The sequence below is a fragment of the Sphaerodactylus townsendi genome, linkage group LG10 (genome assembly GCF_021028975.2).
Source record: "Sphaerodactylus townsendi isolate TG3544 linkage group LG10, MPM_Stown_v2.3, whole genome shotgun sequence".
Lineage (NCBI taxonomy): Eukaryota > Metazoa > Chordata > Lepidosauria > Squamata > Sphaerodactylidae > Sphaerodactylus > Sphaerodactylus townsendi.
The window spans coordinates 87,255,215-87,275,610 of record NC_059434.1 but is presented as its reverse complement, the minus strand read 5'-3'; the positions used below and the strand labels follow the sequence as shown (position 1 = coordinate 87,275,610).

The window sequence follows — 20,396 nt, the reverse complement described above, 5'->3', positions numbered from 1 at the left end:
TTCATGCCTGCATCTGCACTACTTTGGCAAATGCTAGTTTGAGAACGGGTGTCTACTGAGCAAATGTCTAGTGATGCCTCAGAGGGTATCACAATCTGTGACCTCAGGAAAAGATCAGCAGATGCAAAAGGCAGGAGGGGCTCTCGCTTCATGAGTCTGGACGGGATGGAAGACCAAGAAAAGCCCTGCTTCTTTTAGTAAAGTGCAGGGTGACAACTTCCAGGCAGTAGCCCGAGATCTCCTAGCCCCCTTCTATACATGCAGAATAACACACTTTCAATCTACTTTCAATGCACTTTGCAGCTGGATTTTACTGTGCGGAATAGCAAAATCCACTCTCAAACAGTTGTGAAAGTGGGTGGAAAGTGCATTATTCTGCATGTGCGGAAGGGGCCCCAGCAGAATTACAACTGATCTCCAGACTAGGGTGGACCCTTCCCTTGGAGAGAACGGTGGGGGAGGGCGGGCGGCCAGACCCGGGGGGGGGGGGGGGTCTCAGATTTTGCACCGGGCTACATTTTCCCTAGATACGCCTCTGATGACAAGCAAGTAAACAAGTAAACAAAATGTGTGGAAACTCCGAGAGGGGCTTTTTGTTGCTTAGTTCAGCTTCAGTTTTCTTTTGTGGATCTAACTTCCTTCCTAAAGCAGCAGTTCCTCTTCAGGCTTCCTGCAACAGAATTGAAACGCTTCCAGAGAAAGTGGGTGACTATTAGCCTGAAAGAGTTACAAGAACTGGGACTTTAAAAAACAACAACTCCTCTGCTGGGCTTCTGTAAAGTATAGGAATGGGTGCACACACTATTGAAAAGTTGAATGTATTGTCGAAGGCTTTCACAGCCAGAATCACTAGTGTGTTGTGGGTTTTCCAGGTTGTATGGCCGAGTTCCAGTAGCATTTTCTCCGGACGTTCCGCCTGCATCTGGATCTTCCTCTGAAGATGCCAGTCACGGATGCAGGTGAAATGTCAGGAAGAAATGCTACTGGAACACGGCCATACAACCTGGAAAACCCACAACACTCTATTGAAAAGTTCTTTTGTGCAAACTGCATCCAAGCGAATGGGGGGGGGGGGGCTACATCACAACATCACAGCAACATCACAGATCTCCTTTGGTCCTTGGGGATGGGTGGCCAATGAGAAGTCTCTGGATAGGCAATTCTATTAGTGACTTATGACTTACCACTGTATCCAGACTACTAAGTGCTTTTATTAATATAGACTAAATTTCAGATGAAGAACATTTGCAAAGTTGTTATTGAACATCAACGCCCCCCCTCCCTCCCTGGGTACATATGCCTGCATGTTATCTTGAGAGCTAGTGTGGTGTAGTGGTTAAGAGCAGGTGGACTCTAATCTGGAGAACCGGGTTTGATTCCCCACTCCTCCACCTGAATGGCAGAGGCTTATCTGGTGAACTTGATTTGTTTCCGCACTCCTACATTCCTGCTGGGTGACCTTGGGCTAATGACAGTTCTCTCCGAACTCTCTCAGCCCCACCTACCTCACAAGGTGTCTGTTGTGGGGAGAGGAAGGGAAGGAATTTGTAAGCTGCCTTGAGTCTCCTTTCAGGACAAAAAGGCAGGATGTAAATCCTAATAATAATAATAATAATAATAATAATAATAATAATAATAATAATAATAATAATTCTGCTTCCTAGATTCCCACTTTTCTTATCTTTTGCACACTGCACAATGGTGTGTACCAGTTTTTTAAAAATTGTTCAACATATAGTGTCAAGTTATGCATCTCTGTCTTGTGATCACTTGCAGGATTATTGGAATTGATTTGGACTACTGTGCCCAGTACATGTTGGCTTTTCACTAGTTCTCTGTTCGTATGTTACGGTGAATACCCATGTTGCCTGTATAGGCACACACAGTGGTGGGATCCCAAAAATTTAGTAACAGGTTCCCATGGTGGTGGGATTCAACCTGTGGCGTAGCGCCAATGGGGCCGGGCGTGGTGTGACGGGGGCGTGGCTGGGCATTCCGGGAGCGGGGCATTCCTGAGCGGGGCTGTGGCAAGGACACAGCTGCTGCGCTGGTCCTTGAGCGGGAAACGAATGCACGCAGGCGCAGGCTGCCACGCATGCCGGTGCACCTCCTGCTAGACTGCTTCAAGTTCTGCACGCTACTGCTGAGAGGAGGGGTGTAACTAAGGCAAAAATCATGTGGCAAAACCACCAATTACTAACCCCCTCTCGGCACACACAAATAATTAGTAACCTACTCTCGGGAACCTGTGAGAACCTGCTGGATCCCACCTCTGGGCACACATCTGTTTGTAAGAAACAGCTGGCACACATTCAGTTTACAAATGAAACCGGAGACAAGTACCTGGATGAATGTAGGGTTTATATCGCATGTTGAGCTGTACAGATGTTGAATGTAACATGCGTATAACTCAATGTGCATGGAAAGAAAAATCAGAAGTGTGCAGCACATGCATTCAAGGTAACCTGTGAGCAGGATTATCGCACTGGCACGCTGGAGAAAGTGGTGAACAGAGGCAGCCGGCGCATAAGACGGGTTGTGCATCAGAAGGAATGCTGCGGGGATCGTGGGAACTGTAGTTTGGTGGCCTGGGAAATTCCTGCCATTTTGTGGGTGAAACTTGTGGAGTGGTGAATTGGGGGAGGGATTTCACCCAAAATCTATGTTACACCATACAGCGTGCCCTCTGAAATGGCAAACGGATCTCTGTAGTCAGGAAATCAGTTGTAATTCTGACCGGATTCCAGGTCCTGCCTGGAAATTGGCAAGCACAGTGCACCCCATCCTTACCCACCCACCCTGACCCTCCTTGTTGGCTTTGAAGGTTGGATTCTAATGCATATCCTTCAAACTAGCCACTGCCCATCTAGCTGTGCCTGAGGTTCCCAGAGATTGACCACAACAGGGCAGGATTTATGGAACCAGCTCAGCTCTGTGGTGGAGATGATTGTGCTGGTTTGACCTCAAGGGACAGCCGCCCGAGCCTGTGACCAGATAACGTGAATGGGACTTACTTAAGAGCTCTCTCTCTCTGGCCCTTTCCACACAACCAAGAGCAGCAGTGGCGTAGGAGGTAAGAGCTCGTGTATCTAATCTGGAGGAACCGGGTTTGATTCCCAGCTCTGCCGCCTGAGCTGTGGAGGCTGATCTGGGGAATTCAGATTAGCCTGTGCACTCCCACACACGCCAGCTGGGTGACCTTGGGCTAGTCACAGCTTCTTGGAGCTCTCTCAGCCCCACCTACCTCACAGGGTGTTTGTTGTGAGGGGGGAAGGGCAAGGAGATTGTCAGCCCCTTTGAGTCTCCTGCAGGAGAGAAAGGGGGGATATAAATCCAAACTCTTCTTCTTCTTCAAGATAAAATATTTTGAGGAAGGAAATAAAATGTTTCTGGAGTTCCACATGGTTTCTCCCCCTTTAAATAGTGAAAATGTTTTATTGCCAGCCTGGAAACATTTTAAACGCATCCTCTTTTATAATGATTCTTTAGCCTGAAATGTTTTCAAAACGTTTTCCTTGCTGTGCGATCTCTTCAAAACTTTTTCCATGCCGTTCCCAAACTTCCTGCCATTTTCGATTGTGTCGTTGAGCTCACTCCAGTCCTTCTTGCCTGTTTATTTTAATCATTTCTGGTTTTTTTTTAATTTTGGGGGGTAAAATGTTTGAAGCTTCAGTTACACAAACTACGGGGAGTAATTGCACGAGGCACTGAAACACGGAAGCATCGATTCCATGGAGATTTAAAAACCCTAGAACAGTGATGGCGAACCTATGGCACGGGTGCCAGAGGTGGCACTCAGAGCCCTCTCTGTGGGCACGCACAAACAGAGTCCCCCCCCACCCCCACACATCTAGGCTGGCCTGGGCCACTGGGCTCGATTATTAGCATTAAACCTAAGACCTAGTTTTGGGGAAGCAGTGTAGGTAACCCTGTTAAGTGCTGTTAAACCCCACTGATTTTCATGCAAAGTACTACAGCGCGATCCTTTACCTGGGAGTAAGCTCGGTTGCTGGCAGTGGGGCTTGCTTCTGAGTAAACCCTCCTAGGGTCGTGATTCACCCGTTGGAAGAGTTGCATGGTTGCTTCAAAGCAAAGCCACCGACAACCACCAAGCTTACTCCTGAGTAACGCACGCCTCGGAGCCAACTGTTTTTTCTAAACTGAAACCTCAGCATTCAGGTTAAATGGCCGTGTTGGCACTTTGCGATAAATAAGTGGGTTTTGGGTTGCAATTTGGGCACTCGGTCTCGAAAAGGTTCGCCATCACTGCCCTAGAATAAACACAAAATGGCGGCCAGGAATTGTTTCCAGAGTAGAGTGTGGACGAATGGTGGGAGGCGGGGGGGGGGGGATCAAAAACATTTGCAAATGTTCTGGAAATGTTTTCGGTGGCTTGTGCAGAAACAGCCTCTCTCTCACTCACTCTGTCTTGTGTGTGTGCGTGTGTGTGTGTGCCTATGGTGGACTTGCTGCTCTGCAGGAACCCTTGATTGCCTCTAGTTGTGCTCTTCTCACAAATATGTGGGTGAAATGCCCCCCCCCCCATCTCCTCTGCCACCTCCTCCAAAGGGACCCTCCCCAGTTAAGAGCTTTCTCCTGCTTGGGAGAAGTAGACAGCACAACAGAATGTGCTGGCAGAGAGCTTGGGGGTGTGTGTGTGTGTGTGAATCCACCCAGCTGTTTTCGAGAGCCTCGGTTGCCAGCCTCACCTTCAGAAAAGCTTCTCAACTAGAAATCTGACGATTCCCATGGAATAAATGTCAGTTTTATTGGATTATTATGCTCAATGGACACTTTAACTGCAGTGGGATGGAGGCCCGGGGGGGGGGGGAAGTATGGGGAGAGTGTGTGGGGGGCGAAGGCTGCAGATACCCCACCCTCCACCACAAATGGGATTGTCCTTGTAGGGTGCGGCCAGTGGCTCCTGCTGATTGCCGCGTGGGCTACTAGCAGCCACGCTTGCAGGACAGCCACGGAGCATTCACAGAGTGGTGTCCTGCCCCGTCCCTTTGGCCTCCCGTGGGTAGTATTCGGAGAGGATGTTCTCTGGGATCCGCTTCAAGAGCTCTTTGGGGAAGATCCGGAGAAGCTGCCAACCAATGTCCAGTGACTCAAAGACAGTCCGGTTTTCATAAGCCCCTGGGAGAAAAGAGGAGCGCAAGAGGGGTTAAAAACGGGAAAGAAATGGAATGTGGTGTTTCATCTAGGGTTGCCAACCTCCAGGTGGGGACTGGAGAACCGCCAGGATTGCCTGTGATCTCCACGCAAGAGACGTCAGTTCTCCTGATGCAAATAGTCGCTTTGGAGAGTGGATTATGTGGCATGATACCCCGCCATGGTCTCTCTCCCCTCCCCAAACCTTGCCCTCCCCCAAAATGTCCGTGAATTTCCTAACCTGGATTTGGCAACCCCATGCCCCCATCCTCCACTGGTGGCCAGGGAGGGGGGGGGCACCTGGTAACCAGAGGTGGGATCCAGCCGGTTCTCACAGGTCCCGAGAGTAGGTTACTAATTATTTGCGTGTGCCGAGAGGGGGTTACTAATGGGTGATTTTGCCACCTGATTTTTGCCTTAGTTACGCCCCTCCTCTCAGCAGTAGTGTGCAGAACTTGAAGCAGTCTAGCAGGAGGTGCACCGGCGTGCGTGGCAGCCTGCGCCTGTGTGCATTTGTTTCCCGCCCAAGGACCAGCGCAGTGGCTGCGTCCTTGCCACAGTCCCGCCCAGGAATGCCTGCCCCCGGAATGCCCGGCCACGCCCCCGCCTTGCCCTGCCCAGCCCCATTGGCGCTACGTCACAGTTTGAATCCCACCACCATGGGAACCTGTTACTAACGTTTTTGGATCCCACCACTGCTGGTAACCCTAATTGGGCCAGGGGTTTGCCCAGCTTATATCCCCAGAGAGCTCTCTTGAGCAACATAACACCACCCCCCTTTGGCCAATGCCACGCACAAGGGTCAGGATTTGAACTCCTCAGCCCTTCTCCGCCCACCCCATTGCACGTGTACCTTGTGCAATGAACTGCTTTTCAAACTTCTGCAGGAACTCCAAGTACAAGAGGTCATCCGCGGACAGGGCCTCCTCCCCAACCACGGCCTTCATAGCCTGGACATCCTTGCCGATGGCATAGCAGGCGTACTGAGCAAAAAAATCCACAGAAGTGAATAAGTCAGGATCCACAGAAGTGAACGAGTCAGAACAGTCAATGTGGTGTACTGGTTAAGAGCAGGGGGACTCTAATCTGGAGAACCAGGTTCGATTCCCCACTCCTCCAAGTCCATAGTTTCCCCGCTCCTCCTATCTCCATAGGTCAGCTGCAATTTGAAGAAAAAGAGTTTGGATGTATATCCCCCTTTTCTCTCCTGCAGGAGACTCAAAGGGGCTGACAATCTCCTTGCCCTTCCCCCCTCACAACAAACACCCTGTGAGGTAGGTGGGGCTGAGAGAGCTCCGAGAAGCTGTGACTAGCCCAAGGTCACCCAGCTGGCGTGTGTGGGAGTGCACAGGCTAATCTGAGTTCCCCAGATCAGCCTCCACAGCTCAGGCGGCAGAGCTGGGAATCAAACCCGGTTCCTCCAGATTAGATACACGAGCTCTTAACCTCCTACGCCACTGCGGCTCTGCTTTGATGCCTCTTTCCACTGCCATGGGGACTCCAAATGCAGTCGTTTCTGACCCACCATGTCTTTGCAAGGAAGATTTCATTCACCCATCCCCAGACCTGGGGCCCTGGAATAAATCTCCTTCTGAGTCTGGGTTTGGACTTTCACACATGTGATAGAGCACAACCATTAAAAAGGACAGACTTTATTGAAAAGAGCTCAGATAAGGTTCAGCTTGAAGTATAAGGAAAAGGAAAAGCAAATGCAGCAAAATAACAAAACGGGCTTCCTGACATACACCGAAAGACGTGAAGTGCTATCAGTCACAGACCAGGAAAGGAATTTGGGCGTCTTAGTGGATAGTTCCATGGGAATGGCAACTCAATGCATGGCAGCTGTGAAAAAGGCAAACTCTATGCTGGGGATCATTAGGAAAGGAATTGAGAATAAAACTGCAAGGATTGTCATGCCCTTATATAAAGCTGTGGTGCGACTGCACTTGGAGTACTGTGTCCAGTTCTGGTCGCCGCATCTCAAAAAGGATATTGAGGAGATAGAAAAAGTGCAGAGAAGGGCAACAAGGATGATTGAGGGACTGGAGCACCTTCCCTATGAGGAGAGGCTGCAGCGTTTGGGACTCTTTCGTTTGGAGAGGAGACGTCTGAGCGGGGATAGGATTGAAGTCTATAAAATTATGCATGGGGTAGAAAATGTTGACAGGGAGAAATTTTTCTCTCTTTCTCACAATACTAGAAGCAGGGGGCATTCACTGAAAATGCTGGGGGGAAGAATTAGGACTAATAAAAGGAAACACTTCTTCACGCAACGTGTGGTTGGTGTTTGGAATCTGCTGCCACAGGAGGTGGTGATGGCCACTCACCTGGATAGCTTTAAAAGGGGCTTGGACAGATTTATGGAGGAGAAGTCAATCTATGGCTACCAATCTTGATCCTCCTTGATCTCAGATTGCAAATGCCTTAGCAGACCAGGTGCTCAGGAGCAGCAGCAGCAGCAGCAGCAGCAGCAGAAGGCCATTGCTTTCACCTCCTGCAGGTGAGCTCCCAAAGGCACCTGGTGGGCCACTGCGAGTAGCGGAGAGCTGGACTAGATGGACTCTGGTCTGATCCAGCTGGCTTGTTCTTATGTTCTTATGTTCTTAAGGCAGGTAGGTTGCGACATCTTCAAATTAACCTAAGTGACAAAGCAGCCGGTGACAGAGGCCGCCAGATGGTCCCTGACCCATCGCTGGTCTTGATATTATTATTGGGCCTTATGTGGAATCAGATGCCAGATGGTTATAGGCTAACTTTATAGGAAACTGGACCACTGACCCCCTGACCGTTATAAGCCAATCAAGAACATGACCCAAACAATGATTCTGGAAGAGCAGGATTTCCCCCTCCCCCCCCCCGCTATGACCTTGCTGAGAACAGTTAAGTGAGGTGGGTGGGGCTGAGAGAGCTCCGAAGAGGTGTGTCTAGCGGCCCAAGGTCACCCAACTGGCGTGTGTTGGAGTGCACAAGCTAATCTGGTTCACCAGATAAACCTCCATAATCTGGTTCACCAGATAAGCTAATCTGGTTCACCAGATAAACCTCAAGTGGCAGAGCGGGGAATCAAACCCGGTTCTCCAGATTAGAGTGCACCTGCTCTTAACCACTAAACCATGATGAGAAAAACCTCAGGCTGAGACCGTGGAGAACTGGCATCAGTTTGACATTGATGGTCTGATTGTCTGATACAGTGTAAGACGGATTCAAGGGTGATCCCAGGACTTACCAGCTGGTTGGAGACATCACCATGGTCCTTCCGTGTCATTCCTTCCCCAATAGCTGACTTCATCAGACGGGAAAGCGAAGGCAGGACATTTATGGGCGGATAGATCTGGATCAGAAAAGAAACAGTGAAACACAAAGGGACCTCAGGGGTCATCTATTTACCTGTTCATTGAATTATTGTAAATTCATGGTAAACTGGTCTCAATTGGTTTAATTGTATTTATGATGTTTATAAGTTCTATTATTACTGTATTGTATGGATTTTTATTGGCATTATAATGTCTATGTTGTTATATTTATGATATTAAGTTTATGATGTTATGATTCTATGTTTATTGACCCTATGTTTATTGATGTGTTTGTTGCTGGTGGTTGTACAATGTTATGATTTATGATGTTATGTTTATGATACTATGTTATGATTTATGATGTTATGTTTATTGACCCTATGTCATTGATGCATTTATTGATGGTTGTTCTACGATGTTATGTTGTGGGTGTTGTGGGTGTTCCAGTAACATTTTGTATGTTGTTGGTGTTCCAGTAACATTTTCGCCTGATGTTTTGCCTGCATCTGTGGCTGGCATCTTCAGAGGATCCTCTGAAGATGCCAGCCACAGATGCAGGTGAAATGTCAGGAGAAAATGCTACTGGAACATGGCCATACAACCCGGAAATCCCAAAGAACTCTAGTGATTCCAGCCATGAAAGCTTTCGACAAAACTTAGAGCCACTTACCTGCCTGTTGTGGAGCTGGCGGTCCACATAAATTTGCCCTTCCGTGATGAATCCGGTCAAGTCAGGAATGGGGTGAGTGATATCTGTAAACAAGCCCAGTCATTTGACTCACTAAAATATGCATTTATACTCAGCCCTCTTTGCTCAACATAAGAACATAAGAACAAGCCAGCTGGATCAGACCAGAGTCCATCTAGTCCAGCTCTCTGCTACTCGCAGTGGCCCACCAGGTGCCTTTGGGAGCTCACATGCAGGAGGTGAAAGCAAGGGCCTTCTGCGGCTGCTGCTCCTGAGCACCTGGTCTGCTAAGGCATTTGCAATCTCAGATCAAGGAGGATCAAGATTGGTAGCCATAGATCGACTTCTCCTCCATAAATCTGTCCAAGCCCCTTTTAAAGCTATCCAGGTTAGTGGCCATCACCACCTCCTGTGGCAGCATATTCCAAACACCAATCACACGTTGCGTGAAGAAGTGTTTCCTTTTATTAGTCCTAATTCTTCCCCCCAGCATTTTCAATGAATGCCCCCTGGTTCTAGTATTGTGAGAAAGAGAAAAATTTCTCTCTGTCAACATTTTCTACCCCATGCATAATTTTATAGACTTCAATCATATCCCTCCTCAGACGTCTCCTCTCCAAACTAAAGAGTCCCAAACGCTGCAGCCTCTCCTCATAAGGAAGGTGCTCCAGTCCCTCAATCATCCTCGTTGCCCTTCTCTGCACTTTTTCTATCTCTTCGATAGCCAAAGCACAAACCAGCGACGTAAAATGCTATCAAAAGAGTACTATGTTCATTAATAAATCGGCAACTATTAAAGAGATGACTTAAACACACACACTCCCGCCCAAGCAGCAGAGCTCGGATTAAAAGCCGCCAATAAGAAAACCAGGGAGAGGCTGTGGCTCAGTGGAAGAGCCTCTGTTGTGCAAAGCAGAAGGATCCAGGTTCAAATGCTGACCTCGCCAGTTAAAAGAACTAGGCAGGAGGTGATATGAAAAATTCAGCCTGAGACGCCTGGCCAGACAAGCTGGGTTGCCAATCTGCAGGTGAGGGCTGGAGAACTCCCACTATTACAACTGATCTCCAGGCAGCGGAGAAAATGGCTGCTTTGGAAGGTGGACTCTATTGCATTACATGCTGCTGAGGACCCGCCCCTCCCTAAACCACGCCCTCCTCAGGCTCCACCCACACAATTTCCAGGGGTTTCCCAACCCAGAGCTGCCAGCCCTACCTGGGAGTTCCTTGTTGGGAGCACTCATGGATTCCCAAGGCTTTATTTTCAAGGAGGCTGTACTCAGATTGGGACAAGGGGGTGGGTGTTTTGAAGCCTCACCCCACACTGTGGCACTCCACAACTGTTCTCCCCATGGCAGAGGCGGACTGGAGGAAATGGCGCCAGGGGCAACAACTGCTCGGGGCGCCCCCCACGTCCCACTTACCTTAGCCAGTGGCGGTAGTCCTGGGCAGCCTGGCGGGGCCGGGCCAAGGGCCCCCGACGAACCTGTCGCAGGCTGCTCCTTTAGCTAGTGGAGAAGCAGCCTGGTGGGGCCAGGCTGAGGGGCAGCCCCCATGTGATCTAGTGAGCGGCGCCCAGGGTCAATTGACCCTCCATGTCACTCTGGCAGATACGCCACTGCCCCATGGTCCCAAATGGAAAAGCATCTACCCGTGCCTGGAGATTATATTTTCAAATCCCTGGCATTGCTGGGAACTGGACGCCCAGTGGAATGCTGTAATTTTATGTTTTAATGATGCTATATATTTATATTAATTATTTGTTGTTACTACTGTTTATGTAACATTATTTTGTTGTTCACCGCCCAGAGCCCTCAGGGGATGGGGCGGTATATAAATATGATAATAAATAAATGATAATAAACTCCAAACATGGCATTTGGGACGGGTCCCCGCTCTCCATTTGCCCCTGAAAGCGGGTCACACCACATAGGGTTGCCAACTCTGGGTTGGCAAACTCCTGGCAATTTGGCGGAAGAGCCTGGAAAGGCTGGGGGTTGAGGATGGAGGGGGGGGGGGGTTCAGCAGGGCATAATGCCACGGACCCCCTCCTCCAAAGCAGCCATTTTCTCAAGGGGAACCAATCTCTGTTGCCTCAGGCAGATCTGCAGCTTCAGGGCTGATGTGTTTTGGGAACCAGGACAGCAAAGGAGGAATTGAGAGCAGTCTTGGGCGGTCCGGTTCCCATTTCTCACGGCCGCAATCAAAGAACTCGCTGGATCCCGAGAAAAGCCGACTCATTTTGAATGGGCTGTTGTGGGTTTTCTGGGCTGTGTGGCCTAAGCTGTAGCTCTTGCCCTTCCTGTTCCACCCACCTCTGTGGCCAGCATCTCCAGGGCACGTCACATCAAAATGTATTTCTGTCCATGGCTCAGTGTGAAGTGATTGTGCAGTGTGGTATTTGTTTAGTCTCCATCACGCCGTGAGGTGAGATGTATTTGCACGTGTCTTGGTGAAGTTAATTTGCAGTTGCATTTGCAATCACAAGTGATGCAATCACTCCACGGGAGAAGTACATCTTACCATGACACGATTCTGAAGATGCCAGCCATAGATGCAGGTGGAAAGCCACCAGACCACGGTCCCAAAGCCTGGAAAACCCACAACAGTCGGTTGATTCCGGCGGCGGAGGGGGAGGAGGAGGAGGAGGAGGAGAATGCAAATGCCTTAACAGACCGGGTGATAGGGAGCAACAGCCGCAGAAGGCCCTTGCTTTCACATCCTGCATGTGAGTTCCCAAAGGCACCTGGTGGGCCACTGCAAGTAGCAGAGAGCTGGACTAGATGGACTCTGGTCTGATCCAGCTGGCTTGTTCTTATGTTCTGAAGAAGAAGAAGAAGAAGAAGAAGAAGAAGAAGAAGAAGAAGAAGAAGAAGAAGAAGAAGAAGAAGAAGAAGAAGAAGAAGAAGAAGAAGAAGAAGAAGAAGAAGAAGAAGAAGAAGAAGAAGAAGAAGAAGAGGAGGAGGAGGAGGAGGAGGAGGAGGAGGAGGAGGAGTTTGGATTTATAACCCACCTTTCTCAAAGGGGCGGACAATCTCCTTTCCCTTCCCCCCCCCATGCAACAAACGCCCTGTGAGGTAGGTGGGGCTGAGAGAGTTCTGAGAGAACTGTGACTAGCCCAAGGTCACCCAGCTGGGCATGTGCTGGAGTGCACAAGCTAATCTGGTTCCACAGATAAGCCTCCTCAGCTCAAGCGGCAGAGCGGGGAATCAAACCCGGATTCTCCAGATTAGAGTGCCCCTGCTCTTAACCACTACACCGCGCAAGAGACCCTGAATAAGCCTGAACATATGAAATTGCTTTCAATGGAGTCAGACCTTTGGTCTCTCAAGATTGGAATTGCCTTCCCTGACCAGCAGTGGTTCTCCAAGGTCTTGGGGAGGTCTGTCCCTTTCCCTCCTACTAATTCTTTTAACTGGAGATGCCCGGAATTGAACCTGGGACCTTCTGCCTACAAAGAAAGCTCTCAACCACTGAGCCATGGTCCTGCAGCTTTGCTTGCTTTGGGTCTTTCTTGCCAGGGATTCCTCCCTACGTGTCAATTACCCCAGAAGTACCTCCCACTCGCTGGCACAGGTTTAACCCCATCCCTTCCAAAGGCCACCCTCACACTGTCCTGACCCTCCCCTGGCCTCTCCTCACCATCGTTGGGCATGGTCAGGATGGGGATCTGTGTGATGGAGCCATTCCTGCCTTCCACACGTCCGGCCCGCTCGTAGATGGTGGCCAGGTCAGTGTACATGTAGCCCGGGAACCCCCTACGGCCGGGGACCTCCTCTCTGGCTGCCGAGACCTAGAGGGAGAAGCAGAAGCAGAGTGAGTCACTGGGACGGTGTGGAGCTGGAGGGGGCGAGGACTTCTCCTCTAGCTTCCTGACCCACGGCTGCGTGTTCCTTTTTTGCTCACTGCCAGCTCTCATGATCCAATGAGTGCACTGCAGATGGGATATGCCCCATTTTCGACCTGAACGGGGCTGCTGTTCATTCAGTTTTCAGAGACAAAAGCTATGCTAGGAGCCCCCCCACATTCTCCATCCTGTCTCTGTTGAGACCAAGACGTTTCCCTCAGCTCTTGCGGAACAGAATAGCTGAAGCCCACAGAAGTGGGGCTTAAGATACCTTTTACATCTATACAACATGTTAGAGATCTTCCTTATCCAGAAGCAGTGTACCTCTCAAGACTAGCTAGGTGTCAAACTCGCGGCCCTCCAGATGTTATGGACTACAGTTCCCATCATCCCCTGCCAGCATCATCCCCTGCCACCCTGAGCCCTCCGGGGAGGGCGGTCTATAAACCCAATTAATAATAATAATAATAATAATAATAATAATAATAATAATAATAATAATAATAATAATAATAATAATAGTCCATAACATCTGGAGGGCCACGAGTTTGACACCTGTGACTAGAGGATCTTTTGTTCCTGATTTGCTTGTGAGCTTTTTGGAGGCGTTTAGCTGGCCGCTGTTGACCTAGCTGAGAAAAGGGCCCAATCCAGCCAGATTCCTCCAACGTTTCAGCCTGGCTCCTCTTGGCCATGGCTGCTGACTCGGTCCCACCCAGGATGATCCAATCCAAGCTCACCTCACGCAGGGCCTCTGCATAGGAGCTCATGTCTGTCAGGATCACAAGGACGTGTTTCTCGCACTGGTAGGCCAGGAACTCTGCCGTGGTCAGGGCCAGGCGGGGCGTGATGATGCGCTCAATTCTGCCAAGAAGCAAAGCTGTCAGCGGGGGTGGGTGGGTGGGGGCTGTCAGGACTACAATCCCCCGACCCCTCCTACAGCACTTTTGAAGTCCTTCAGCCCCATTTATCTCAACTCACTAATGCATTATCCATCCATCCATCCATCCATCCATCCATCCATCCATCCATCCATCCATCCATCCATCCATCCATCCATCCATCCATCCATCCATCCATCCATCCATCCATCCATCCATCCATCCATCCATCCATCCATCCATCCATCCATCCATCCATCCATCCATCCATCCATCCATCCATCCATCCATCCATCCATCCATCCATCTGTCTATCTATATCCATCCATCCGTCCATCTAATATCTATCTATCTATCTATCTATCTATCTATCTATCTATCTATCTATCTATCTATCTATCTATCTATCTATCTATCTATCTATCTATCTATCTATCTATCTATCTATCTATCTATCTATCTATCTATTTACATTTATACCCTGCATTTTCTGGAAGACTCAAGGCGGCTTACACTAAAATCCATACAATACAATAATTAATAATATTTAAAACGTCATAAATACAATTAAAACCACTTAAAACCCATTCATAATAGTTCACAATAATTTAGAATAGATGGCATCACCATACAAGGAGTACAAAAAATGTGTAGCCACGCTTAGAGGGGGACCAGGGAGATCTTTTTAAAGATTTCAAGGCCCTTTTAACAATTTAACAAAAATTCAAAAACATGCACAATAAAACCACATTTCGAAACCATCAAAATTAACCCGCCCCAAGCATGTCTCAAATCTCCAGCGACCAATCAGAAGCCCTGCTGGGCAAAAGTCCCATCTAAACCCGCCCACTTTCCAAAACTGCTTGGTAGGCACCATGTTGGGGCCAGCTAAACCAACCAAGGTCTTGGCTACTTAACCTCCCAAGCACAAAACTCTGGGACAGGCAGTCTGGACCGTACCATGCACCAAAGGCTCACTCACGTGGGGTCGTTGGCCAAGTTCAGGAAAAGGCACACGTTCTCCATGGAGCCGTTCTCCTCAAAGTCCGACTTGAAGAAACGGGCTGTTTCCATGTTCACCTGCCCACCACAGGAGACAGAGAGGGGACTTAGGAGACAAACCATGGAGGAGGAGGAGGAGGAGGAGGAGGAGGAGGAGGAGGAGGAGGAGGAGGAGGAGGAGGAGGAGGAGGAGGAGGAGGAGGAGGAGGAGGGAGAGGAAGGAGGAGAGGAGGAGGAAGGAGGAGGAGGAGGGAGGAGGAGGAGGAGGAGGAGGAGGAGGAGGGGGGAGGAGGAGGAGGAGGAGGAGGACACATCTATTGACAGCTGGGACCAGAGCCAGCACACTGGGGATTAAGCCACGTGCACAGTTGCCAAGTCTGCATTAGGAAATTCCTGGAGATCTGGGGGCAGAGTCTGGGGAAGTCAGCATTTGAGGAGGGGGAGGACCTTGACTGGGTATCATGCCATTGAGCCCACCCCTCCAAAGCAGCCATTTACTCCAGCTGATTTCCAGAGGCGCACCATGGGTAAATGGCGCCCGGAGACAAATTGTCTCCAGGATGCCCCCCCAGGCTCTGCCCCACCGCCCCCCGGCTCCGCCCCATGATGCCCCCAGGCTCCACCCCCCCCACTGACGGACCTCCCCCCCGCCCATGTCACCATGGGACATGGGCAAGGAGTCTAGGGCAGTGGTGTAGCTGCTGGCACTCCAAGGATGTTATGTACTACAATTCCTCATCAGGCCCTGCCAGCATGGCCAATTGGCCATGCTGGCAGGGGCCGGGATGGGAATTGTAGTCCATAACATCTAAGTGCCAAAGGTTCGCCACCACGGGTCTAGGGTGCCCACCTCCCCTCCCCCTGCCGGCTGGGCTCCTAGCCGGCAGCCTGCAGTCTCTTCTGACTGGGGAGGGGAGGAAGGGAGGGGGGAGTCCAGGGGGGGTTGAGGATGCTTGGAGGCAGCAGGAAGTCCTGCTGCCTCATCGTTTTTGAGTGCCTCGACTGACACGGATAGGTTGAGGCACGCGAAAACGACGAGGCAGCAGGACTTCCTGGTCACATGGGGGGCCAATTTTGCGCCCCCCACGTGACCAGAAGAGTGGCGCCCGGGGACAAGGGGTACCCCTTGTCCCTAGGTAGATACGCCACTGCTGATTTTAGTCTGGAGATCCATCCTCACTCCAGGCAATCTCTGGGCTCCACCTGGAGGCCAGCACCCTTAAGCTACAGAGGGCGAACAACATCCAATGGATGCTTTTCAGGCATCCGGCTGGCCACCCGCGGAACCAAGGCAGCACCCAAAGGACCCTTTGGGTCCAATCCAGCGGGGCAGTGCTGAAGAGCATCAGCTGTGGACAGCGGCATACCCAGCCTAAATGGCACCTGGGGGCATGACCACCTCCTCGCAACCCCCGTCCCCCACTTACAGGAGCCAGCAGGGAAGCCGGGGGGAGGCTGGGGCTTAGGGGGGCGGCTTGGACGGGTGCGGCGGTGGTGGCAGGCTGGCTGGCTCCTGGGCCAGCCTGCACAGCGGCGCCTGCCACTGAGCCCCTCCCCTCCCCACTCCCTGCAGGCCAGCTTCTGCCCTCCCCGGGCCCTGTGCTTGTAGCCATTACTACATCTTCTGGCAACACATTCCACATATTAATAGCTCCCGGTGTAAGGAATTATTTCCTTTTGTTTGTCCTGAATTTTCTGCCCATCTGCTTTGTAAAATGCTTTCAAATTGTGGCATTTTGGGAGAGGGAGAAAAAGTTTTCTCCAGCCCTTCCTCTGCCCCAGGAAATTTTTAAATAAATTATCCCGTTCCCACTTAGTCATCTTCCCCCCCCCCAACTGAAAAGCCCCAAACTGGGGTGCTGTGTGGTTTCCGGGCTGTATGGCCGTGTTCTGGCAGCATTCTGTCCTGACGTTTCGCCTGCATCTGTGGCTGGCGTCTTCAGAGGATAAGAATTAGCCTGCTGGATCAGACCAGAGTCCATCTAGTCCAGCACTCTGCTACTCGCAGTGGCCCACCAGGTGCCTTTGGGAGCTCACATGCAGGATGTGAAAGCAATGGCCTTCTGCTGCTGCTGCTCCTGAGCACCTGGTCTGCTAAGGCATTTGCAATCTGAGATCAAGGAGGATCTGATTAGATCCTCTGAAGATGCCAACCACAGATGCAGGCGAAACGTCAGGAGAGAATGCTGCCAGAACACGGCCATGCAGCCCGGAAACCACACAGCACCCAAGAGATTCTGGACGTGAAAGCCTTCGACAATACAGTCCCCAAACTGTTTGGCCTTTTCTCACTACAGCCTCTGCAGTGAATTCCGCATTTTTATCTTTTGCTGAGTGAAGAAAGTACAGACAAAATAATATATAAAGTACACAAACACAAAAGCCTGGCCCTCTATGGAAGCATCCCAAACCAGCTGCATCAATAACAGAGAGAGGTCAGATGTCCAACCTGGCGCAAAACTCAACTGCCGCCCGTACAAATGCTCGGGACCAAGGTGGGGTGGAGGAACCCAGCCTGCAAGAAGGTGACTGTCCACAAGGGGGGAGTAACGGGCTGCTGTTGAGGCAGTAAACACTTCAGGAGATGCCTGTGGATGCAGCATGAAAGCAGACCTCACTGGTTTAGCTGTTTTCTCTGCAACACTCCCATTCCAGGCTAAGCGTCCCACCCCAGCTCCCCTGACTTGACCCTGAGAACCAAGAGAGGCTTCCGGTTAATTTGATGATGACTCAAACCTGGGAGACATCATGCCCTCTTCTCTCTCTTTCTCTCTCTCTCTGATTTTTTTTTGCTTTGAACTTGCCCATGTGCTTAATGTGGCCTTCCAAGAATAACCTGCCCCTGTGCACTAACCATGGCCATCAAGAACCCATCTGCTGGCTATTCCACCGCTCACGATGTAGAATCATAAAATTGGAAGAGACCACCCGGGCCATCTAGTCCAACCCCTGCCATGAAGGAACACGCAATCAAAGCACTCCTGACATATTTGGGTGCTGTGTGATTTCCGGGCTGTATGACGCGTGTTCTGGCGGCACCTCTCCTGGCCCGTTTCATACCACCATCTGTGGCTGGCATCTTCAGAGGATCTGATGTTGGGAAAGCAAGTGGAGTATTTCCCAACATCAGATCCTCTGAAGATGCCAGCCACAGATGCAGGCGAAACGTCAGGAGAGAATGCTGCTAGAACACAGCCATACAGCCCGGAAACCACACAGCACCTAAGTGATTCCGGCCGTGAAAGCCTTCGACAATACTCCTGACATATGTTCGAATCGAATCGAATACCTTTAATGGCATATAAATAATTCAACATCAACATGAACACCAACACCACAAGGTAACAACAGCCTTTACAACTTTGGGCGAGTTAAAATAACGGCATTAAAAATTTTAGCCACGGCTTCCAACAACTCGTAGCTGTGGCTATTTAAAAGATATATAACCTTCTGGTTATCCGTAATACCTTCATTCCCTTGCAAGAAAGGAATTATGTGCTTCTTCCTCTCTATCTCATAGAAGGGACAATTCAACAGCATATGAAATACTGTTTCCACAGAGCCCATACGACACGGGCATTTCCTGTCTTTATGTGGAATTCCGAGGTGGCGTCCAAGACTAAGGGAAGAAGGCAGGGCATTACACCTAGCTAAGGTGATTGCTCTACGCCACTGGGCCTCAACCAGGAGATAAAGATACCGGGCTATGGTTAACCTATCCAAGGGTATTCCCAGGGAGATCGGGGAACAGGTTTTATTAGCTCCCTCTAGCATCTGTCGAAACTCTCTGTCAAAAAGTCTCTAAACCTCCTGCTCTGTGAAAATTAGCAAGTCCTCCAAGGGGATGCCCAGCTCATTGAGTTTGGCTTCGATTCTAACCCACCACTGAGTTGTGACATATGTTCATCCAACCTCTGTGGAAAAACCTCCAGAGAAGCAGACTCCACCATGCTCTGAGGCAGCGCATACCACTGTCGAATAGCTCTTACTATCAAGAAGTTCTTCCTAATGTTTAGGTGGAATCTCTTTTCCTGTAGTTTGAATCCATTACTTTTTGTTCTAGTCTCTGGAGCAGCAGAAAACAAGCTTGCTCACTCTTCAATATGACATCCCTTCCAATATTTCAACATGGCTATCATGTCACCCCTGACCTTTTCTTCTCTAGACTAAACATTCCTATAATATTAGCTCCCCAAATATTCCTATAATATTAGCTCCTCATAGGGCATAGAATCTAGATCTTTTACCATTTTGATCTCCCTCCTCTGGACCCATTTCAGCTTGCCAATATCCTTCCTGAATTGTGGTGCCCAGAACTGAGCACAGTATTTCAGAAGAAGAAGAAGAGGTTGGATTTATATCCCCCCCTTCTCTCCTGTAAGGAGACTCAAAGGGGCTGACAATCTCCTTTCCCTTCTCCCCCCACAACAAACCCCTTGTGAGGTGGGTGGGGCTGAGAGAGCTCCAAAGAACTGTGACTAGCCCAAGGTCACCCAGCTGGCATGTGTAGGGAGTGCACAAGCTAATGCGGTTCACCAGATAAGCCTCCACAGCTCAAGTGGCAGAGCCGGTTCTCCAGATTAGAGTGCACCTGCTCTTAACCACTATACCACGCTGGCTCTCAGGGGAGGTCTGACCAAAGCAAAACAGAGTGGTACTATTACGTTCCTTGTCTGGCCTGCCTGGCATTGGGCAGAGGCTGGGCCTTTTCTGTCATGGCTCGGCTCAATGGAATGGGACCCTTGAAGAGGTGAGCATCCCACCCCCACCACACACACCTTGGAGATCTTTAAGAGGTGCTACAAGGGGAGGTGCAGTATAAAAATACAAAAATACATTAGTGTAAATTATATTGTCAAAGGCTTTCACGGCTGAAAAATCACTGGATTTTTCTAAGAGAAAATGCTACTGGAACACAGTCATACAACCCGGAAAACCCACAACACCCCTTTATTGTAAATTGCTTGCAATTTAGAGGAAGACTTAAAGGTCTTCCAAGCGATAAGAGGTTCTGTACCTGTAGCATAGGACAGCTGGATTCCATCCCACACATTCTCCTGAACTGGTGTATTATACTCAAGAACTCCGATCCAGCCTGCTATCCCAAGCTATAGACCATATGATTTGGATTCATACTGGAATCAAGATAAAGTAGTTATGCTTTTAAATTGTCAGGATTTTCATTGTTGCCTTATAGTGGCAAAGTTTTTGTCAGAAGTTTGTTAACTGAATGTATGACAAACGCGAAGTTTTTTACTATTCCCTTTTTAACTGGAACTGTATTTTTTAACTGGACCTATATTTTAACTGGAAATATCGTGTATATGCCAATAAAGGCTTATTGAATTGAATTGAATTTTCTAGGAGAAAATGCTACTGGAACACAGTCATACAACCCGGAAAACCCACAACACCCCATTATTGTAAATTGCTTGCAATTTGCACAAAAGCTAAGACATCAATTGCCTGGGGCTGGAGCCAAACAGGTTTGTTGAAAGGGGTCTACTGAGCAGGCTGGTGAGAGGCGGAAAGGG

At 49.7% G+C, this 20,396-nt stretch overlaps 1 protein-coding gene across 1 annotated transcript in view; it reads right to left on the bottom strand.

Moving 5' to 3' along the window:
- Positions 1 to 4,752: 4,752 nt before the first annotated feature.
- The window catches only part of ATP6V1B1 (ATPase H+ transporting V1 subunit B1), a 55,729-nt gene continuing 40,085 nt past the window's right edge, over positions 4,753 to 20,396 (bottom strand). The window contains exons 8-14 of the mRNA XM_048509574.1: positions 14,843 to 14,940; positions 13,720 to 13,843; positions 12,775 to 12,925; positions 9,118 to 9,200; positions 8,381 to 8,485; positions 6,008 to 6,137; positions 4,753 to 5,139 (exon numbers count right to left, since the gene is read on the bottom strand). Coding sequence (XP_048365531.1) covers positions 4,982 to 5,139; positions 6,008 to 6,137; positions 8,381 to 8,485; positions 9,118 to 9,200; positions 12,775 to 12,925; positions 13,720 to 13,843; positions 14,843 to 14,940 — 849 coding nt within the window. The 3' untranslated portion in view covers positions 4,753 to 4,981. The remainder of the gene's footprint in view (positions 5,140 to 6,007; positions 6,138 to 8,380; positions 8,486 to 9,117; positions 9,201 to 12,774; positions 12,926 to 13,719; positions 13,844 to 14,842; positions 14,941 to 20,396) is intronic.